Source organism: Magnolia sinica, chromosome 11, assembly GCF_029962835.1.
Source record: "Magnolia sinica isolate HGM2019 chromosome 11, MsV1, whole genome shotgun sequence".
In the NCBI taxonomy this organism is placed as follows: Eukaryota; Viridiplantae; Streptophyta; class Magnoliopsida; order Magnoliales; family Magnoliaceae; genus Magnolia; species Magnolia sinica.
This window is the reverse complement of record NC_080583.1, coordinates 931,016-955,494: the sequence shown is the minus strand read 5'-3', so window position 1 is coordinate 955,494 and position 24,479 is coordinate 931,016. Positions and strand designations below refer to the sequence as shown.

The following is a 24,479-nucleotide window of genomic DNA, read 5'->3' as shown; positions in this document are numbered from 1 at the left end:
TGAGTGAATTTTGGAGTAAGGCACACCACTACGGAGCATTCCTGATTAATAGTCAGGATCTTCCACATGTGTGCCTGATATAGAGTGGGTCACAAACACTTTCATGTTACAATTGACTAGGGAAGGCCCAATCTAAGGCAAAAGTCATCAAGACTGTCAGAATCTTAAAACATACGTATCTCACAAACCTGAATGAGTTACTTAGCATAGTACATATGATTTTGGAGTGGGACGAGCTGATTTAGCCAACTAACCTGGCTCTGCTGGGTTACCCACGCCAAATTTGCAAGATTCTATTAGATCGACTGTCAAATTTTTCGTTTATTTCTGTTTTTACTATTTTTATTAAGTTTTAGTTTGATGGTAACTCTTTATCTGTTGGGCTTTGGGAGTTGTGTCCAACATGAAAAATGTTTATAAAAATTAGGAAAATAACATGGCTAAGCTACATATGACACTTCTTCCAAGGCTTGGTATCCTTATTTAAAGGGTTGTAGGCTCATTTATTTCGATCATCAATCAATTTACAATTTTTCATGAATATTATTTGTATGTTCACGATTTTTTGCCGTGGATTCAAAGTTCCATGGATTCAAAACAACTATCCTCGAGGAAGATGGTGCTCAACCTTACGTCCTTCCCCACGTCAGTGTCGTGCCACCCGACACTTGCACATCACTTTCTTTTTGGCACATTTCATATACAAGAGTATCCCCCATTGACATTCTTGAAAATCAAGTATTCCCAAATATAAGCACTAGAACTAGAAATGGAGCATTTTCATGCAGGTGATGGGTTAAATGAAAGCTGAATTATTCTTAGTATGAAGTGTATCAGTGCACAGAACGTGCACATGTTACTTCGAGCAAAATAAGAAAAGACGTCTTTCGATTTTTGGAGGAAAGAAATATGGCAGGGAGTCATGAGTGTGTGGATGGGCTCATCTCAATAACAAAGACAATTGCTTATGATGAGGTGTGGCCCACATGGAAATTTGACAAAAAGTGACGGCCTATCAGATGCTCGGATTAGAGAGCTAGAAAATGCATTGTGTTGTTCTTGTCATTGAAGCATATCCTTCCTTTCTACAGTTCCATAGTTATCCCCTCGGCCTCCATATTCGAGCTTCCTAGTCAAATACGCTTCTCAATCTCTCAAGGCAGCTAAGCAACAATATCTCTTTATGTATCCACGTATGTATTTACAAGCCTAGTTGGAATGTAGGATTAGGTGATATGGAATTGCATTTAGTCCTGTGCAAATTTCATCTAATCTTAATAGTAGATATGGCAGGATTTTTGGTGGATTTTAAAATTCATTACATTTGCGAGCCCCACATTGATGCATATGTTTTATCCACACTATTTGTCACAGCCTAAATATCAAATACCTATTTGGTACCTGAGACCCACGTTGTGACTTAGACACCAAATGTATATAATCTAATTTAATACATTCGCACGAGTGAAATTTCGGATCTTCTTATTATGAAATCTAAGCTACATTCAAACATACTTATAATCCATGCATTCAAAACTAATATCCATTCCAATCAATTTTTTATAATTCAACTAAGGACTCATCCATTCAAAGTCTTATTCAAATAAAGGACAAGTAACTAGTCCAACAATTAATAAAGTCATATCCAACATATTTCAAAATAATAAAATAAAATCTTAATCCAAAGTAGCTAATTATTTCTATAATAGGTAAGGCCGTGTGTCCTATGGGTCATTTTTTAACTTGATTATGTCCTTCTGTTCTTGAGCTAATGATTTAACCTTAGTCACATGTGTACGATTTTTCATCAATATAAGATAAGTTGGTTAGGCATAGTGAGAATTCTCAAAATGATTCAGCGCATCAAAATTAAAATAAAACAACAATCAATCATATAATAAAATAGAAGTAGAATGTAAATGTTATGCAAATGCATAAATGTGTGAATGCATTAAGTGGAAAATCGTCAACTTGCTTGACTTGGAAACTCGTCAACCTACATCTACCCATTGGCAGACTTTTACCATTTTGGTAGACATGCGTAAGGCACACATCTACTCTTTAAATAGACTTCCACTAATATGGTGGACATCTAGTAACAATTGTACCAAGTAAACCATTCAGGAAAATTCTTCAGAAATACATGCATTGATTGTGCATGGAGACATTGAATGCATAATTATATTATTCTGATTCTCATTTTAAAATCAGCATAATTTTTGGACTAACCAATAACATCAGTACAATAATCAATTCATAAGTTTCGTCCATATAACAAATGAGATCATGAGTTGTATTAATACATTAAATTAAATCATGAATCCAATCAACGATAGGTCTACCTTAATACGTCAAATCAAATCAAGTAATAGAACATAATAGCAACACCATATTAAACATACAAGCGTATCAAACTACTTTAATTCTAATGGAAATGAAACATGTTGGGATCACTTACCTGGTTCTAGCAAAAATGATTCCATCAAATGTGCATATTGAATCAAATTAAAACTTCATATTAGTCATCTAAATAAAATCAAGTACTGAATATACTAATCACAATGGTAGGGCCCACCTTTAATTGACTAATCTCTCACAGTGGGGGTCCATAAGAAAGATCACTTGCTGTCGACTTAAATTCCTTCGGACCCAACCTTTATTATAAAATTTACATTCACCACTATTGATGTGGGATCCACCTGGTCACATCAAAGTGGCTGACCACTTATAAGCGACCCTTAAATGGTCCAATATTTTTTTATTGGTTATCACTTTAGTAGACACACTCCAATATTAGCCACACCTCACTTAAGAATCGATACCAAGCCCTCAATGTTGAAACGAGGTTATCTTCACTCATTATATCCTAAATAGTCTAATATTACAAGTTATCTTCACGTGGACGATTCAGGTTAGGTGCCTAAAACATGTGTGCAAAGGTGTGCACAGGCGCTCACATAAGAATTAAGGTGCGCAGGTGAGCATTCCTCTCTATGTGTGTGTACAATGAGCTCGACCTTTCTCTCTCTCTTTACACACACACACACACACACACACACACACACACACATACTATGAGGTCGACCTCATGGGAACTTCCCATGAGGTCCAGATGTGTGGGACCCACAGTGATGTGTGCTGAAGATCAACATCGTGCATTCGATGGTTCTCCTTTAGGCTACAGGATATCCCAAAAATCACCCATGTACTGAACTCATGTGGGCCATACCATCTAATACTATGCGATGACATGTTTAAAATTTATAAAAGCACTTAGGTGGGGCCACTTGAATTTTGGATGCAGCTGAAACTTGGTCTGACCCCTCATTCAAGTGGAACACATGCAATGGATGGTCTGGATTTATGAATCACAGCTCAGTGGGCCTAATAAATAATTATGAATGTTTTAATGGGAGGGTAACCCTTCTCAATTGTTGTATGTGGTGTGGCCCACCCAAATCATGGATTGACTTGATTTTTAACCCCATGGACCACCATTAAATGACACTATTGGGGGATCATGGAAGCACACAGAGATGGATCTAGGATAGCAATCCAAAAGCACCAAGCAAACACAAAGAGAACACAAGAATTTTAATGTGAAAAAACCCTTTCAGAAAAAACCACTCGACAAAGCGATAGATGATTATTATGAAAGTGGAAATTAAAAAAAGTGAATGCTTACTTGATTCGAACAACATTAAATTTCACCCTTGCTACACCTCTTTGAAATCCTAGGACTATTTAGAAAACCATTAGAATACCTCTCAATACCGTTTACACCCATATATATAGCTTAGGAAAGAATCTCAAACAAATCGGAAATAAATCCCGCAATTTCATAGTTTTGCAAAAAATCTTTGCATAATCTATCGATGCTATCGAAGACCACTAACCCGTCAATGCTATCGAACACTCATAGATGACATTGAACTAACACCTCAACTGTCCAGAGACAAAATATAATTTTTCGAAAAATTCTCGATGGCATTGAACACTCATCAATGATATTAAAAAAGTGTGCAGTTAGTCGAGCGACCAACAAAAGAAAATTTAGAAAACATCGATAGGATCGAGAACTGTTCAATGCCATTGAATGTGATATCGAACAGACTGTCGATTGCATCAACAGACCCAATAACAGACTTGATTTAAGACATCTATTACAACAGGTGTATCTGACTAATGGTGTTGATCTTCAACACACATCACAGTGGGCCCACATAGCTCGACCTCATGGGAAAAGTTCCCATGAGGTCGCCCTCATAATACATATATATATATATATATATAATATTAGGAAAAATATTATAATGATAGCCAAGTTTTTCAGAAAGCCAAATTGAAAAAGAAAATTTGAGAAACAAAAATGCAAAATTCAAAGCTACCTGATCAATGCATGAAGATGGCCAGCTCTTTAGTACTTGGCATGATTTGTAGGTACTCCAAAATCGACTTTTGGCTGAATGTGTCGTTTGACATTGTCGTGAATTTACCACGCACTTGGAGTGGTGCGAGAAGCATTCTGCTAAAACAAGTCCCAGGTCTAAACCATCCATCAGGTAAATGTGCCAGCAATCCTAGTACAATCTACGGTGCAAACGTGTGGTTCAGCATCAACTTAGTGGAACACCTTCTAGTGTGCACGAATGGGCCATTTTGATTCTTCCCCCACAGTACATTAATGGATTAGAGGCCCAGATGAAAGCACGAATCAACATTAGGATGAATCATAAGGGCCTGAGGCTCCATCTTCCGACTTGTGTGGCCCACAGGTCAGTGACCCAAACCGTTTGATCTTATCTAACGGGCCCCACCATAGTTGATGCCCCCAAAAATCTGTACTGGAACATCCTAAACCATCGATTACCCTATCAAAAGATGATTAAGAGAACAAAAATAAAGGTGGGCATATAACTGATTTGGATAATTGCAATTTGATCCTAGATCCAAAGGCACTATCTTGTCTTTTTTTTTTATTATTTTTTATGGGCCATGCGAGATACAGCATGCTCTGGTGCACAAAAGTGGTGATGTAGAGCGGGTCGTGTACAATTTCATGACCAAGATGGACCAGAAAAGGCTTGATTGGAGGTGGAGGTGATCCAGACTGTCAGAACTTTAAAATGGGTATATCTGGCAAAACAGAATGAGTTATCCAACGTGCCATATAGATGGTTTGCATCTTTGGCAACTTAGGATTAGGGTTGTCAATGGCCCAGGTTGCCCTGACATGCTTTCAAGCTTGGCCCGCAACGGGTGGGCTTGGGTTTGAGTATCAATCCTAAGGGCTGGGTTTGGGCTTAAAGTTTAAGCATGTTTCTCAAGTGGGCCGACCTTTAACTTAGCTGTCCAACAGCCCATCAGCATGTGCCGACTAGCTAGATTTTCAAAAACAAAAACAAAACGGACCAAAACAAAATACTCTTCTCTCTCTCTCTCTCTCTCTCTCTCTCTCTCTCTCTCTTCTTTCTCTCTCTTTTGATGGACCAATGATCTCCAACCCTTCATGAGGCATTGATTTCTAAATTGCTCATTTTGGCGACAGTGCAAAATCTAATCTAACCATTACATGGATCTGATCTGTAAATATTATGCCCAGTGACAAAAGCTAATATGCAGCCGTGATTAAGATGGGCCACACAAATGAAAACGGTTTTGAAGGTGAGTGGTGCCTTGGACTCTATTCAATCACATGGCTTACTAAAATTTGAGTGTTGGGCTTATATGAGGTTGATGCACATGGCGGTTCAAAAATTTGAGTGCTGGGTCTAATATGAGGTGATGCACATGGTGGTTTGGGGGGTTTTATATACAGATCATGGTGTGGGCCACTTCATTATTAATAGCGCTGCGCGGATGTGGATTGCAATGGGAAGGGGATTGTGGACTGATGGTGCTCTGTGGGCCGGAACATGATATTTGTGTTTTACCGGGGGCAGTTCATTCCTTTTGGATCATTATTTTAGGGCATGAGCCAAGGAATGAAGTAGATTGAAATCTCAAGTGGAATACACCATAAAAAATGGAGTAATGTTTATTTGCCATTCAACTTGTTAATTAGGTCTTACAAAGGGAAAACGCAAATATCAACTTGATCCAAAACTTTTGTAGCTCCCAATAAGTTTTTAATGGCATGCATTCAATTAACACTGTTTACTACGGTGTGGTCCACTTGAGACTTGGTCCACTTTTTTTCTTTTGGGCTCATGCCCTTGAATGATATGTCAAAATGGATGGATGGCATGGATAGGGGTGTACACGAACCGAGCTAGCTCAGTCAGCTCACTCGACTCAACTCGAAAAAGCCCGATTCGACTCGGTTCGAAGTTGAGTTCGAACCAAGTTGAGCTGATTTTTTTGAGCTCGAAAATGAGTTCGAGTTAGCCCCAGCTCAACTCAACTCGAATTGAACCCAGCTTAAATCGAACTCGGATTGAAGCAGTTTGGTGACTCGGTTACTTTGATATTGATGTTGCTCACTAAGTGTTCGGTGAAATGACTCAAAGAAGTGTGGCTGGTGGCAAGAAATGTATGTATATGAAACCAACACCTTTTTTTTTTCTTGATTTATATGTTGCTTAGAAGGTGTTTGATAAAATATCTGTAAAACCATTGCTGCTTTCTCAGACATAATGAGATTTTGAAGGTGCAGTTCATTGTTTTTGAAAATGCTGCAATGGTCAACTCGGCTTGAACTAGCCCGAGCTGCTGACCAAACCAAGCCGAGCCGAGTTCAAGCTGAAGTCAACTCAATGTACACCCCTAGGCATAGATAAAACACAAACATCATGGTGGCCCTCACAGAGCTCTATCAGTGACGCCTGGCTGTACTCATTGGTCATTGAAATTGATTGGGATGTCTCTCTGCAGGGATGCCTAGGTTTGGGCTTGAGCCCAGCCCTGTATATGTATTGCGGGCTGGGCTCCAATTTGGCCCATTACAGCTAGGTCTGGGCATACTTCAAAAGAAATCGGATTGCGTATGAGTTAAAACGCTTTTATCATGCTGAGTAAACTCTATTGGACCCACCGTGAATTTATTTGGGTTATCCACACCGTCCATCCGTTTTTAAGGCTCATTTCAGTGTTGATGTTAAAATTTAAGTATATCCAAAGTTCAAGTGGACCCCACAATAGGAAACAATGGGAATAGTGATTTTCATCCTTGAAAAATTTACAGGTCCAAAAGTAGTGTTTATTTATCATCCAACCTTTTAATAAGATCACACAGACATTGGATGAAGGGAAAACATAAATTTCAGCCTAATCCAAAGCTTCTTTGGCCCCAAAGATTTTTTCAAAGGTAGATGTTCAATCACACTATTTCCTGTGATGTGGTCCACTTGAGCTTTGGATATGGTTCATTTTTTAACTAAATCGCTAAAATTATCTGGTAAAATGGATGGACGTAGTGGATAAAATGCATAAATCATGGTGGACGGTGCAGAGTTTATACAGTACCCAATCCCCTTCCACTTTGAAAAATATGTGCCAGGCATGGACGGAGGTTAGCCTTATCGGTGCACACCTGTTGGTTCGGTCCGGTTATGGGTCGAAACTAGAGCTAAAATGTTCTCAACGGTTTCAGGAAAATCGAAATCCAAATCGGACCATTCACACCCTAAAACCGAAGTCGAACCATACGTGGAAGCCCGTTCCGTGCTAGTTCACGAACACAGTTCTTCGCTTTTTATAATTTAGGCCAATTATATATATATATATATATATATATATTATAATCAAGCCTATGTCTATTCATATTGTGATCCATTTGATAAATGATTTAAATATTGTATAAGGTGTGCAAAAAGACATTTATAGAAATAATCAAAAGATGCGTTATAAACCATACGTCCTGAGTTAAATAGACAATTAAAATATATTATAAACTAATAAAATAGATAACTAAATCAAGAACCGAACGTTTTTTTGTTTTTTAAAACCCACGTGCACACACCCCCGCCTATGGATACTCAAACCCGTGACCAGGTGTTGAAACTTCCGAGATTCTACCCCCCGAGCAAGAGTAAGATCCAAAAAGAACTGAACTCAACTGAAATAAACGGTTATTTGATTTTCAGAACCGCAACCTGAACCAGTACGCTTTGGCACCGGACCAAACCATGCTGTTTGGTCGGTTCCACTCTGGTTCACCCGTTCCATGTGCACCCCTAATTAGCCTGGCCGTAAACCGGCCAGTTGACACGTGTGTCGCAGCCCACCGAACCTTACGTGCTGAATGGTTCGAGATCATCCGAAGGAATCTATGCTATGATGTCCACCGTAGGAAATTTACGATAAACGGATGATTGTAACCATCAATCTCGGTAGATGAATTTACAAGAATGAAAAGATAAATTTCAATGGTTGTCATTCAAATCTAAAAATCAAAGGTCATGATCATCAGCGAAGCGTGATTACATAACAAAATATTATTATAGCAGCAATAAAAAGAATATGAACGGTTATAATCATGGGACCATCACAGCACATGGGCCCCAGTGGGCGGCAACGCACGATGCATCCGGAGTCGCGACAGACACAAAGTGAATTCAACATCTAATCTAAGCATGTGCAAAATTTCGTTCACCGCAATTTATCGGCATGAGAATTCCTCGGTAAAATATCGCTGGAAATAAAATATATATATATATATATTTATTATAATTCATAAATGGTTTTAAAGATTTCATTCTGGGTTAAAATTTTAAATATTGCCGAGATTTTGAAATATGAAGATAATCTACTTTAATGAATTTGGGTGAAAATATCGCATTATTTTCAAAATATCGGCGATATTCGTCACACTGTTCTAAATCGACCTAACTGTTTCCCGCCAAAATGGATTTGGCGCGAGATCCTCTTTCTTCTGTTTCCCACCATTTTCCAGTTTTAGCTCGCGTCTCTCTCTCTCTCTCTCTCTCTCTCTCTCTCTCTGTTTTTGCTTGCAGCTCTCTCTCTCTGCAGACGGTCTCGAAAACCTTGGAATCTGAGGTGGGTTTCTTACCTTTCTGATGATTTCTCATTTCATAACCAACGATCTATACTTCTCATCAGAAATCAGATCAAATTGCAGGGATTTTTTTTGTTCTTTATTTCTTTGTAACATTTCCCCACATTTTCTGTTTCCTTCTTTTTCTATATGCGATTTGCCAGAGGAAAGATTGAAGAGATTAATCGTGCCAACGTGGTATACGCGGGGGATATCTGGGCCATTCATCAGGTAAGACTTACTACAAACATGCTATGAGCGAAGAATTAGGTTAATCTGATTATCATGTTGGCTACACCAGTACGATGGTTGGAAAAAAAAAAACAAAGATCAACAGCCCATATTTAAGATGTGTAGTGATGGCCCACCTGATGCGTGGTGATTTTCCTGACATTCTTGGATCAGGTTATTTGCACGGGGTCCCATGCAATGAACGGCTCTGATCTGGCACAAGTGCTAGGAATCCTCCTCCCCTAATATTTATTCGTGCAATTAGCATTGGCATTTTCACTTCCTTTTCTTTTAGATAATTCAGAAGAAAAGCACTGGTTTGAATCCCTGGATTGGAAGAATCACTACCCTTAGGCAGCCAACTAATTAAGGAATAACCAGGTGACAGATCACATTCAACCAAGATGCTGGTCAATTATTTCACAGCTATGATCTTCCAATTTGGGGGATTTTTGGTTCATGGGGCTGTTGTGATAGATGTCTTGTATTCTGCAGAACAGTGTGGGGGGCTTGCCCGATCTGAAGACCTGACCCAAACAAATTGTATGAGACCCAATTTGAATTCCGATCCAAAGACTACGGTATTTCTATGCACGAGGTGTAAATATTCTCTATGGGAGTCGAATTAGGGTTACACAAAGGAAACTCTTTCTGTGTTTTTGGGTGCTAGAAAGTTTTATGGGTGTGATAATTTTTTTGAGAAGATAGTGATTTCGACAGCTACTCCTATAGAGTAGTCACAACACTGAACCACGTAGCTCTATTGGGTTTTGTGTGTGCTTGTTTTCTTTGTTAAATCAATCTGTTTCTAATAGAGGCTCATCATATCAATGGTTTGGATTGCGTGACCATATGGTCCACTTGTGCAAACTGAAAACCCAAATTGTAATGTACGACCTTTTGGGTCAAGCACTGTGAAATCAGTCCTTTAAATGTCCTTGCTAAGAAAGCACAAAGATCCGCAACAGAACTGATGATTGAGGGAATGTTGTTTTTAGGCAATACTTGAAAATCGAGCTGATGTCTTTTCTTATGCATGTTCAGTTCTCTTTTACCGGTAGTGTGATTATTCCCAAGAGCGTTAGAATGTAATGCAATTTAGACGATCTTGCTCGTCTGAGCAAAAAATGTAGTATAAATTGTAAGGGGCCCATCATGGACTGGCCATGGTTATGAGGAATCGTTTTGATAAGATGATCCCAACATTCCCATTGATTACTTAGAAAAGAGAGGGCCTTAGAATAATGGGGTTTGATTTTTTTACTTGGTGGCCCATGAAGCCTGGGCCATACCTAAAGAACAGTCCAGATTGATATCAAGGACTGTTATGCAACTAGGAGCACCATAACTTATAGTGCTCTAGGGGCAGCGACTGTTTCTCCTCTATGAGAACTTCTATTTCCTGTGTTGACTCATGCTTGAGTATGAAAACTGCTATGATGGACTCCATTTACACTAAGCTTGGTCGAGACATATGTCTTGTTAAATGTTTTGGAGTGGATTGACAAAATTCTTCAGTCTTTTGAAGTCACTGTAGTTCTCTTTATTGTGCTATTAATCTATGTAGCTTGTTTAGATTGGAGTCCAAAATGTAGATTTGGAAAGGAAAACTTTAGGTCTGAGGAAAACCAGGGATAACGTAATCTATGGAAAAGAATCCTCAAAAGGCTGTTTGTTTTTAGTTTTCATGATTTCTACGAAAATATGGAATAGTTAATGGTCACAAAGTGAAAATTGTCTCTTAAAACGGAAATGAGGATTATCTAGTTTTTTGTTTTATCAAAGAAACGCTAAAATCCCTTTTTTGAGGACAACCATGGAAAGGAAAACAGTTGTCTACATGTTACTTCATTATCACAATCGATGGTAAATGCCACGTCCGCTGAAAATGTTTTCTTTTCCATGGTTACTTTTTGGGTTCCACTAATCCAAACAAGCCATTAACATGCTAAAAAATCAAAGAAATTCATTACGAATGTGCTGATTTTGAAGTAGATGCTTGGATCATAACATGCATGGCCTCTTCATCCGCTAATAGTGCGTGGGGCCAATCTCATTTTACTGCAGGATCAAGCATGACAAGTGAAGTTGCATCACGAAGAAAAGTTGCATCACGATGCAAAGGCAAGAATATAGATATTATTGTTAGTTCTAAAGAGGCTGTGAATTGCAGCTTCATGCATTCCATTCGTACTATTAAGGCGGGATTGGTGACAAAAATTCTAAATGTAGATTCTTATGGAAGGCCAGCACTTAAGTTCAAGGAAATTGGTGCCATATATGACTCTGATGGTGGTGGCCAAAAAGGTTCAAGCTCTAAGTTTCAGCAACTGGAGATTGGATCTGAGGGATCCCCATTTGGTTCCGACAGGGTCAAATTGGAAACTCCGTTACCCATGGGCGGAAATGTTGAACGTGTTCTCGATGACGGATGCGGTGGAAATGGAGGTGATATTAATGGAAACAGTGATGGCAATGACCTTGTCTTCCATGAAATGACTTTACAGGAACTGAGGGACAGATGCAAGGTGAAGAAACGAAAACTTTCGAAATGTGTAGGAATTGAGGAGTGTCACCCGACTCGCATGCAACTGAAAGAAGAAGAATTCGACCTTGAGGAACCCCTCCGTTGCTGGAAATCGATGCTGTTAAAAAAGTCCAAGGTTGAGAGAAAACGAAATGGGAAACCTGCATTTTTGCATTCTTTGGAATCTGCAGTTTCAGTAAAAGCTGAACAGGACAGTTCTTCATTTCCCTTGGCCACTCAAGATTCCATGCCTGCAGCGATGGCCAGTGCATCAATGGTACATGGCCATCTATTGGAAAATGCAAATAATATTGGAATTGGGTTTTCACAAACACATTCCATGGATCTCAAGAATGTGGATCTTTCGGCCCATTTTTCCAACATTCCCTGCTTCACAGAAGCAGATTTGTTTGGCAAGTCATCTGCTGAATTACATGAGGAAGACAATGCTAATGAGTTGGGGATGGAAGAACCCACTTTGTTCAGTGCAAAAGCAAATCTCTCTGCCAAGTTATCTGACAGATTCGTCGAGGAAGTTGAGGGAGGGAGGATGGAGATGGGAGAACTAGCTTCTTCAAGTAATGAATATTTCCATTGTGCTCTCAATGAAGCTTCAACTCAACATCAGGAGCTCGGCAAGTCATCTGTTGAGTTACCCGAGCGAGTTGAACCAGTTGAGTTGGAGATGGGAGAACTAGCTTCTTCAAGTAACGAATATTTCCATTGTGCTCTCAATGAGGCCTCAACTCAACATCAGGAGCTCAGCAAGTCATCTGCTGAGTTACCTGAGCGAGTTGAGGTAGATGAGTTGGAGACCAGAGAACCAACTTCGTTCATCACAGAAATGGATTTGTCTGGCGAGTCATCCAACCGAATCTGCAAGACAGCTGACCGGGGTGAACTGGAGATGGGAGACTCGACTTCTTCTCCTAACGGATCTCCACATTGTTCTCTTAATGAGGCTTCAACTCAATATTTGGAGCTGCTCCGTGAGTCTTTCATTCTTCCGGAAAGTGGTGAAGAAATTTATGTGGGAAATGCAAAGATGGTTTTTTTGGAAACGGCCAGTCACGACTGTTCTCCTTCCTCGATGTTTGAACTGAAGAAGGATGGTGCCTCTGCTACCATGCTTCTGGATAGCAGCCCCGAAGCAATCGCCAAGCCAAAGGATCTGGGCGCTGAGATATGTAGCAGCTGTGAAAGCAAGTCCTCTGCTGAGGAGAATTCGTTCCAGATACATGAAAAAGCAACCACCCAAATGTCAGATGCAGACATTGATTGTAGTCTTCAATGTACTGAATTAATCAATGGAAGTGATGGGTGTATTTCAGATTCTGAAAGGGAAGATCTTGAGAAATTAATTGATGAAGTGTCTATGGAGGGACCGACGACAAGAGACAGTAATGAGGAGGATAATTCTCCTTCTTTTGATGAGAGTTCTATGGCTGGGGAGATGGTATCTGAATCTGTAAATGAAGCGGCAGATTGTTCTACTACTGAGTCATGTTCTTCTACCGGTATAGCAGCGCTGGTGGCCGTTGCAGCGCTTGAGAATGTTTGTGGAGAAAAGGCCGAACATCCTCCACAAAGGCTTTTGTCAACCAGAAAGGTACAGATTTTTCAGCTTCTTGTCAAATTGGCAAGCTTGTCTATTTGATACAAATAATACATCATTTTAAGTGCTTTGCAGGCTATTTCTCCAGCATCTCAGGAAAAGCTTCGTCGAGCTGCGAATGCCGAAGGATCATACACCAACATACAGTTTGATAGTAAGTCATACTTTCTCTTCAGATGTGCATTGATTTTTGAGGCCTGCTAATCCTACACACCCATTTATATGCGGTCATCGAAGTCGTGCATCACAAATTAGGCAGGTCCAAACATCAGGTGGGCCACAATTATGGAAAGAAATGACCTAATGTCCGCATTCAATGTATGTGTAGCATGCTAATGATTGAACCATCCAATTTACACCCAGATCCATAGCTCAAGTGGTAGAATGAGTGAAAGATACCTTGTTTCAACACTGAGTTCTTGGTATCCATTCCCTAATGGGGGTGGCTAACAGTGAAGTGTGAACTGACTGTTTTTCAGACTCAGGCCAAAGGAGTCTATGCTTTGAGAAGCAGGCGAAGAATGAGGCTTTGCAAGCAGAAGCAGATCTATACAAAGCTGAGGTTATGATGGGCGGCTCTAAGGAAGTAATCAAGAAATCGAAGACCATTAAAAATGGATCTCTTCCATCTGTTAGCAAGGGCAGTATTAAGTCTCCACATGTTTCTTGTGTGGCCTTGTGTACTTGCACTCAGTGTGCTCTGATCCGTGCGAATGCCCAAAAGGCTATCTCGTTTGCACAGCGACAGATGCATGACTTTGAGTATGTTGCGACGAAGCTTGTGAAGGGGTTGAAGTCAATGAAAGATATCATGGAAGAAGCTTTGCTTGCAGAGCCATCCTCATCTACTGCTTTGAAATCTACTGTCGATGAGGTACATTTTTTCTCTTTTAGAAACTCGCAAGTACATATATAAATGTTCTCAAAAACACATATGAGGCATGGGTGGGCTGATTTGCATACATGCGTCCATTGCTCTTATGTAGGGGTGGCAATGGGTCAGGTTTGAGCCAGATCAGGTCAGCCGAAGCCCGACCCATTTACTAAATGGGCCAAGAATTCTTTCCCAAAACCTAATCCACGATCCATTACCCTCTTACCCGATCCAACCCACTTGAAATTTCATCAAGCCCGACCCAACCCAACCTGATTTATGTTATCAAAATTGTACGATTTATGAGATGAATCGCACGATTCATATCGTATCATATGGGTGTACGATTTGAATCGTACACCCAAATCGCAAATCCCAAATAATTGTACGATAATCATATTGAATTGTGAATCTTTTCTGATTTACTTATATTTTTTTATTTGTTTTTTATATGTATATTTTAAAATTAGAAAAAATCTTATGATTTATGATTCGATATGATTCAACTCCTTTTATGATTTGCGATACGAAAACGATTTTGAGAACATTGTATGATCTATTTACATTGTAAATGGGGCTGGGCTTGACTGACCAGACCCAACCTACTATGATCCAACTCAGGTTTAAAAAACTGAATATGACCCTAAGGCTCTGCACAACCTAGCCCAAACAATGGATACATACATTTTTTTTTTTTTAAAATCTATACATTTTTTCTTTATTTTGTTTCGGGTTTTAGGTTGGGTTGGGTTGGGTAATCTAGCCCAACCTTTTAATAACTTATATGGGCATGCAGGTCAGGTATGGTTCAACCCAAGCCTGACCCATTTACTCAAACTGATCAGATTTCTCACTCAAGCACTACCTGCTACCCATTTAGCTTGGCCCAAACCTGCTTCAAAAGTGGGTCATGTCAGTTGACCCACAGGCCGACCCGACCCGACCCATTGCCACCCCTACTCATATCCTTCCTAGTACTCATGATTGGTTGGTTGATTTTTATGTTCAAGGTTTGCATCCCATTATAGCATGCACCCATTTTAGATTGTTTTGTGCAGTATAGAATACAGACTACATCCAGACATATTGCTATTTTTATGTAGTGGTTGGATCTGGGATCATGTTTCAATGATCCAAACCGTTTACATGATGGGCCTTACCTGGTCACGGTGGATGGCAGACAACCTATAGAAAAGGCTTAGATTGGAATACTTCAACACATTTGACCATTGAACTCTTTTCCTTTGCATACGGGCCATCTCCTTTAACTGTTGTTTTGTAGGCCATTATAGCATAGTTCTAAAATTCACTGACTCGACTCGATACTCGGCCGAGTCAAGTTGACTTGATGGGATTTTGAGCCGAATCTCTGAGAAACTCGGTCATGAGCTTGACTCGTATGAACTCAACAAGACTCATCGAGTCAGCCCGACAACTTGGCTGACTCAATACGACTTGGTGTGACTTGAACTGAGTCAGCTGCCTAGTCAGCGGCTTTTTATTCAGCTAAGGAGATTTGAACTGACACCAGTGTGTCAAAAGTGCAGTCTTGTTACCAGCGTTCCACAATTACAAGTCATGCTTTTTTATGAATTAATTTATATATGTACTAATTTCAAATATTTATCCAAACCACTTAAAAAAAAAATAAAATTCAAGCCTTCAAGTCAACCTGACCCGACTGGACATTGAGTTGAGTCGCATTTTCAGGTTTTTGAACTATGGTTGGTAGGACTTCCAATCTGGAAGATTTTTTAGTGCACCAGCCATCCATTGCGAGGCCCATCATATACTGGTTTACATGATTGCAACTTGATCCCAAATCCAGAGGCTACAATTCAGATGTGAAAAAATAGCACTGCATTCTATGGAAGATCCTTAAGGGTGCTTTTGGATTTACACTCAACTTGAATTGTGATAAATACATCTCTTGCTTTCTAGGTTAAAGATATCGTTTACTCATGTGGGAAGAGAGGCCAATCCTATTGTTGAGAGGTTCTCCAAGGAGGGTGTGGCCCGTTTTGCTCTTCGTATTGGGAATTCCATTTACTTAATTATCTTCCTAAGGAAAAAAAAAAGGCTTATAAAGTAGATATGATCGAATTGCAGCAAACTTATCATTAGTGCTGCAGAATCAGGCTCGACTGCAATTAGGTTACTATTGAGTTGGATATGGTGAATATATATATATATATATATATATATATATATATATATATATATATATATATATATATATATATATATATATATATATATATAGATATATATATCTGATGGGTATACCTCATTATGAATGTTTGCAATTCAATTCACTTCTGCATTCAAATGCAGCCAAATTCAAATGTTTACGATATTTTAACTTGCCAATTATCTCATATGGAAATTGGAACTCTTGCACTAGTGAATACTAATGTTTTTCAGGCATGCACTTTCTTTTATGCAGGTTTGCTTCTATCCAAACAGATTACATTACAATTACATGATTTTCATTCCTTTGCTAAATATTCTGTTGTATGCAGCAGATGAAAAAAGCTGCTGAGGATGCAGTGGGGCTTGAAGAGACCACAAGGAAGTGGCTTTCTATGATGGGAAAGGACTGCACTCGTTTCTGCAAAATAATGGTTTGCTTTTCTTTCCATCTTTCTTCTGTTGATCATGTCCATTGGTCTGATGGTCCCCACTGGGATTGTCCATGCCCCAAAAATCTCCCTCATTTGACAATCCTAACCCATCTACCGGGTGTCCTGGGAATAAATTGGTTAAACAATGATTACAGCAACAGCTAACATTCAATGGCAAAATTGCCAAGGATTGGATGGCTAGGATTTTCCAGTCTGGGGGATCTTTGGGATCTGTGCCATCCACGTTTAGCCCGACAATCCAGATAAATGAACTGTGTTGGCACTCCGGCCCTGAGTAGGATCATCTGATTCATCATGGTTATCAATCAATGGCTACAAATCTGATCTTGATCACGCCCACATTGATTACAGAACACAATGGAGAGAAAGACCACCACTAACTTCGGTGGCACTGACAAGAGAACGAAGAAGGTGACCTTTGCAGATGAAGCTGGTGGCCTGCTCTCCCATGTGAAGGTTTTTGAAGAATGCCCGGATTCTTCCTCAGTCTTTGAGAGTGAGGTGCCTGATCAGAAACTGTCAATGAGTGAAGAAGTGCAACAGGTTTTTTAGGTGAATTGATTCGCACATTGGCCATATCTGCATTGGTGCTGTACACAATCCAGACCGCCGAAATGATGGCCAGATTCTGATCTGATGATCGAATGCTCGTTGCCAAGATCCAAAATGGAGTGGGAATATCAGCTCCAAGATCCAAAATGGAGTGGGAAAATCAGCTGAGCTGTATCTTCATAGGTATTGTTTGGGCAGGAAGCTTTTTGAAATCCAGATATCAAAAATGTTGTTTGTTTTAGTATTGGTGAAGCTTCAGTGGGTGGGAACTTCAGAATTGCCATGCCACAAGAGTGACAATGCAAAGCTAATGTATCACTGTGGGCCCCATTAAAATCAAGATTGGGGCGATCAAGGCAGATTTTTTTTTTTTTAAATTCTCCTCTCACAGGATTAACTTATGTGTACGTTGATAATATATGGCTATCTTTTGGTTCCTCTCTTACAAGTGTGGCCCACTTGATGAATGGACCAGCCTGAATTTTGGATCAACCCATATTCGCAGTGGCCCCACAGATGAATGGTCCGGATCACTCATGGAAGTCCTGGTAAATGCTTGCTAGTGTTAAATGAAAGTAACTAAGAATTGGCTGATTCCTTAAATTCCATGAACTTGTCAGGAATGATAAAGCAGAGCCACCAGAACCAGAACGTTATCAGGATCGTCCATCTAGTGGGCCCTACTATGAATGGAAAGTGGCTACATCGGATGATCCTATCCATCGGCTTCAAAGCAACAGTGGGACATACAATGGATGGTCTGGATGTCTAAATCACATCTCGCTAGGCCATCCATTGTGTGTCCCACTTGGATGAGGGGTCACACCAAATTCCAGGCCATTCTAAAACTCAGGTGCTTTTAGATGTTTTAGGTATGAGTTACAATGGTTTCGGATGGTGGGCCCCGCCTAAGTTCCGGATGCGGGTGATCTTGAGACTATGAGTTAGAGACAGCGGGATACACTATTTATGATTGTTTAATTCAAGTTAATGTATGCACGTTTGTAATTTCCAAGTACCTGTGTATCAAGTGTCATACTCTGCCAGAGTATGAAATAACTCCCATACATTTATCCTCCCAATGTCCTGGAATTCAGGAACAATCCACATTTCTCCTCCCAATGTCCTGGAATTCAGGAACAATCCACATTTTTCCTGAAAAGAATGAATTATATAATTGATACATGGGTGTCATCATTTCGTAGCATAGACCAGTTTTCCAATCGGACAAGTGAGGACCCTAGTTCACCAATCCTGACCATTGATCTGTTGCATCCTTCTTCCCAGAAATCGGTCAGATCATAAGCTCCCAGCGACCGCTCTTGGGGCCCTTTTTCTCAGGTTGAATATAGATTAATGCTGTTAGATTCCTCTTCTTGGCCTTCTTATTTTATCGGTTATCAAACAGTTAAGATTGTCCCATCAACGAGATATTTGAGGAGTGGTCCATCCAAGCCACGACCCAGCAAACCGATGGTCTAGATTACCATTCCATGAGCTCTACTTGTTAATTGTTACAACTGAAAACCGAACCATGTACAACATTTATAGTAAGAGTATGCAAGAGATGAGATCTGTGGGCCCACCGCGATGTATATGTAAAATCCAGTCCGTCCATCAGCTATGACACCACATTTTAGGACCTGATCCCATAAATAAGTCCGGTTCAAAACTCAGGTAGGGATAGGGATCCACACCATGGAAATCTTCCTGGTAACACTGGGTTGTTTATATAGCATCCAACCTGTTGATCAGGTGAGCCCCACCAAGATGGAGGGACATCCCAAAAATCAACTAGATCCAAAACTTAGACGAGCAACATTGAGTGAATTTGGATGTTTTAGTTGTGATTTTACATTTTCCCATTTTGCGCACACAGAAGTTTTTATTAAGATGATTTTCATTACATGTGGTGAAGATTAGGTGTCCAAACAGATGGACGGAGTGGATTGCACATTCATATCAAAGTAGGCCCACAGAGCTAGGGTGTTGCACCCCCATATAATTCTCCTGGTAGATGATAGAACCACATTACTACATTACACATAGTAGGCTTATCTTTCAATCAAGATTGTCCATCTAGTGGGGCCCACTACAGATGAAAATTAGTTCGAGACACAAGAAGATCGGAAGATCCTAGCCATCTAAACAATAGCCATCCATAATGAGGCCCACTAGTTGGACGGTTCAGATTGATTGATGGATAACATGGCACCTATGTGACGCATAGAAATGGCTCTACCATACTCCTCCCTTAAAACAAGGTGGGACCCATAACGTAGCATGTCCTAAAATAATCAAAACGAAAGAAAGGGACGACACCCACATGAAATCGAGAAAGAAGGAGAGCCTTAAGAAAGGTGGAGCCCACCCTCCCATTTTTCATGCACAAGCGCCAGGCTCGTTCACTGAGTCTAAAGAGGTTAGAGGAAAGAGGTAGGAAGCCTGAAGTGGCTCCCTTCCCTTTCTTTCAATCCTCCATCAATGAGGAAACTCTGTCCGAATTTCGATCGGGAAGATGGCCTGGAGACCGTCCTTGAGGTTCCTATACCTGAGGAGATGTTCCTTAACATGAGTGGCGGCAATGGCTCCCTTCGTTGGCAGAACATGCGCACATGGATCAAGTCCCAGTCTGCTGACAAGAGTTCTTCGTCACCCGCCCTCGCCGGCCGCAATGCCGAGCTCCAGCTCCTTCTCAATGTCGTTGGATCGCCGCTCATCGCTTTGCCTGTCCAGACGGACCAGGCAATCAACAAAACCGTCCGTGATTGTTCCATTGTAAGATTTCTTTTCTGAAGATGCCTTTGGTTGCACTAGTGCAACCATAGGCATTCTTTTAGTGAGAAAAGACTTAATAATCTATAGTTTAATCGAAGATATGATCTTTGATAGAATGAAATGGTTGAATAGAATTCACATAGCAGACCCAATTAGTTAGAATAATGCTTAGATGATGATAATGAAGGTTAGTGTACTATATTGGTGACAACCAATACAAGCTTATTGTAATATGGACGTACTGTTCATGGGCAATACTATTATGTAGCGGACCTTGTGTCGAGTGTCCCCTATAGTAGGGTTGCGTCCAAGTCAATTCGTTGATCATTTTTTTTATTTATTTTTTATTTTTTATAATACTCATAATGATTGGCCCTGATGCAAAAATATTGATATGGTTCTGACTCTTATGATTATTGATTATTTATTGTAAAAGGTTATTTAGATGCTTATAAAATTTTTAGTGGTAAATGAACTGCAGGTAATTGAATTATAGAGGTAAATTATTTATAGCATATCTTATGTAGAGCGGTGGTTGCAGACACTTTCATAGTAAAGATGGACCAGAGAAGGTCTGATCGGAGGCCAAAATGATATGGACTGTCAGAACCTTAAAGTAATTGTATCTCACAAATCGCGATGAGTTTTTTGACATATTATATGATTTTGGGGTAGGATAAGCTACTTTAGCTAACCAACCCACTACAACGGGTTGCCCACTTTGGATTTGTGAGCTTCTATCAGATTGACAGTCAAAAGTCCTTTTTATTTTTGTTTTTCCCATAAATAGTAAGTTTTAATTTGATTATAAATTTTGATCCTTTTGAGTCGTAGGAGTCATGCCCAACATGAAAAGGACTTGGAAAAATTAAGAGAATAATGTGGATTGGTCAAATGGGACACTTACTATTCTTAGGTGAAAACCATGAAGTCCAGTAGGAATGGAGACCCTCTATAGATAGTAAGTTTACTATTTATAGTAAGTCAAGTTTTTAGGGAGTTTGAGTCTAAAATTTTGTTATATGTTTGAGCTCATTATTTAAAGGATTGTAATTTCATTTTTTTAATCGTTAATTAATTTATTTCAAATTTATTAGAAATCATTTCTACTTTTTTCCCTCGTGAATTCAAGGAAGCTCCGTGAGGAATCTAGAGAGCTCCACAGATTCGGAATAGTTATTCCCTAAGTAAGACGGTGATCATCCTCATCATGTCCTTCCCTGCGTCAATATCCTATTTAGCTTTAAACTGTAATTTATATTTGTAAGTAGTTTAAGCTGTAATTTATTTATAGCCAAAAGTTCAAAATTCTAGCAGTCAGGATCATTCTTATCTGCAGGTAAATGGAATCAAGGCTTTCCATTTACAGCTAAAAGTTGTAAATGGTTAACAGCTTACAAATCATTTATAGGCATTTTTCAAAATCCACGTACTCTCTCTAAATCATTTACATGCAATTCATTTACCTACTAATTATTTGTAGGCATTTTTCAACATCCAAACACTCCCTCTAAATCATTTACCTGCATCCAAACAACCTCTAATTGTTTATCATGAGTGATAGAAAGATTGGATGGTTAACATCATTTATTCCAGAATTGATATTAATAATATGATTTGACCTCTTTTTACTCCGCTTGATCTTAATCATTCAATTTCGGGTACTAGTGAATTGGATGGTGCAAATCAATGATCAGGCTGTCTAACGTGCCATTTACATGCATGACCATGAAAGTCAGCCTGTTTGATTCATCCTCACTCATCTTGTTTAGCCTGGCCCATTCTCGTCAGGATTCCCAACCAGAAATATTGCCACAGGCCGCATGATCGATGGTTCACTCATCAGGTGGGCCACACATATAGAAGTAAAATATATATGGTTACAGAAAAATAAATAAATAAGACCCATGGTCTATTTTCTACATAAATATGTGACCCATCTGATAATTGGGCTAGCCTGATTTTTGGGCCAAGGCATTTTCATGGTGTTAGCCCATTTGATGAATTAGGGAATATGATGGGCCAGGGACAATCAAAGAATATGATGTTAGCCCATTCGATGAATGTTTCATATGTAAACACAGTGTGCACCGAGTGCCGATGCTCCTATATCTCCCACCGTTGGCTAGAATCCAACTGCATTTTAAAATGGGAATTTTCAAAATGCGATACGATTCGAAATTCTGGCCCACCCATTTTGGATGGTTGGAGATATGTGTGCACCAACTCTTTAGTGTGCATTGTGGGCCCATATTAGACACTCTTACCATTAACATTATTATTTATTTCAATAGGAGGCGTCGACAGCGAAATATATCGTTCAACAGTACATTGCGGCAACGGGAGGGCAAGCGGCGTTGAATTCAGTGAATAGCATGTATGCAATCGGGAAGGTGAAGATGGGAGCATCAGAATTCCACATGGGCGAAGAGAGTGTACGCCTGAAAGGCAGTGGAGAGATTGGAGGATTTGTGCTATGGCAGAAGAATCCTGATCTTTGGTACCTAGAGCTGATCGTATCGGGATGCAAGGTGAGCGCAGGGAGCGACGGGAAGGTAGCGTGGAGGCAATTCTCCTCGCAACAATCGCATGCTTCCAGGGGCCCACCAAGGCCACTACGTCGATCATTACAGGTATGCTTATTTGTAACATGCAAGATTAACAACGGTATGTTTAGAAGTTGAATTAAATAGTCTAGTAAGTGGAAATCACCTGATTGTGATTGATTAAGAACCATTTGGATGGTGGACCTAACTAATCCCAAGCCCATTTCCTTAGCTCATTAGCTAGGTTGATCTTGGACTTGGACCATCCTATTAAAAAACCAATGCCTAACTCCAGCACCATGTTGGATGGTCCACAGGGCCTGGACCCAAGGTCCACAGCTAATCTCTTCTCCGACGCTGTCTGCATTGGTGAGAAGATCATCAATGGTGATGAATGCTTCATACTCAAGCTCGACGCGGGCCCCACGATGCTCAAGGCGCGTAGCAGCAATAGCTTTGAGATCATCCATCACACAATATGGGGCTACTTCAGCCAAAGAACTGGGCTCCTGGTCCAGTTTGAGGACTCACATCTATTGAGGATGAAAGGCAAGGGAGATGACAGTGTGTTTTGGGAAACTAGTATGGAATCAGTCATTGAGGATTACAAGTACATTGATGGCATCAACATCGCCCATCGTGGCCGCACCGTCGTCACACTCTATCGATATGGTGAGGGGTCTGCAAACCATAAGAGGAAGATGGAGGAGACATGGGAGATTGAGGAGGTTGATTTTAACATTTGGGGCTTGACTATGGATTGCTTCCTACCGCCTTCGGATCTTAAGAAAGAACAAGAAAGTGGGGATCAGGCACTTGGGTGATCCATATCTTTATTTGCTTCACCTGCTTCTGCTGCTGCATTTTGTTCTTCCCATCTTGTGTTATGAAAAAACGAGGTCTGAGAAACAAGTCGAACGTGTGTGTATATACATGAACTGAACATCCTTGTGACGTGAAGAGAGGAAGATTTTTGTTTGAGTGGCAAAAGAGTTTAATTATCCTTTAATCTTTTTTAATCAAGGAAATCTTCAATTACAATTTCTTCATTTGTTCCTAATGTTTAAGTTGGCTGTCTTTCTTTTTTGCTCTCATTGTTTTTTACAACTGATGATGTATGGCGGGTTGAAAACAGTTTCATGGCAAAGATGGACTAGAGAAGGCCTAATCGGAGGCGGAAATGATCCGGATCGTCATAACCTTAAAACAGTCATATCTCGCAAATCAGGATAGGTTTTTTGATGTATCATATATGATTTTGGGTAGGAGAAACTAATTTAGCTAACCAACCCCAGTATGACAGGTTGCCCACACTGGATTTGCGAGATTCCATCAGTTCGACGGTCAAAAGTCCATTTTATTAAGTTGTAGGAGCCATGCCCAACATGAAAAGGGCTTAGAAAAATTAGGAGAACAACGTGATTGGACTAAATTGGACACTTACTATTTTTGGCCGAAAACCATGAAGTCTAGTAGAAATGGTGACCGTCTTACTATTTGTAATAAGTCACATTTTTAGGATGTTTGAGTTGGAGTTTAAGTCTAAAATTCTGTCATTGAGTTGAGCTCATTATTTAAAGGATGATAATTTCATTTTAAATTATCAATCAATTTATTTTGAATTTATTAAAAATTATTTCTATTTTATTCCCTCGTGATTTTGAGGAAGCTTTGTGAGGAGTCCAGAGAGTTCCATGGATTCGGAATAGTTATTCC

General features: G+C 39.8%; 2 protein-coding genes across 3 annotated transcripts; both read left to right on the top strand.

Moving 5' to 3' along the window:
* Positions 1-9,050: 9,050 nt before the first annotated feature.
* On the top strand, positions 9,051-17,877 carry LOC131218516 (uncharacterized). Of its 2 annotated transcripts, none has more exons than XM_058213084.1 (6): positions 9,051-9,226; positions 11,294-13,362; positions 13,444-13,522; positions 13,848-14,242; positions 16,765-16,866; positions 17,239-17,877. In XM_058213084.1, the coding sequence occupies exons 2-6, from the start codon at positions 11,302-11,304 to the stop codon at positions 17,437-17,439; spliced, it is 2,838 nt and encodes a 945-aa protein (XP_058069067.1). In that variant the 5' UTR covers positions 9,051-9,226; positions 11,294-11,301; the 3' UTR covers positions 17,440-17,877. The 2 variants fall into 2 exon arrangements, with proteins under 2 accessions (XP_058069067.1, XP_058069068.1); XM_058213085.1 differs by having other exon boundaries at positions 9,059-9,226; positions 16,768-16,866.
* A 1,984-nt stretch (positions 17,878-19,861) lies between these two features.
* On the top strand, positions 19,862-23,739 carry LOC131218227 (uncharacterized). The gene is made up of 3 exons (XM_058212907.1): positions 19,862-20,217; positions 22,512-22,850; positions 23,081-23,739. Exons 1-3 carry the CDS (start codon positions 19,924-19,926, stop codon positions 23,585-23,587), a joined length of 1,140 nt encoding a protein of 379 aa, XP_058068890.1. The 5' UTR covers positions 19,862-19,923; the 3' UTR covers positions 23,588-23,739.
* The last annotated feature ends 740 nt before the right edge of the window (positions 23,740-24,479 follow it).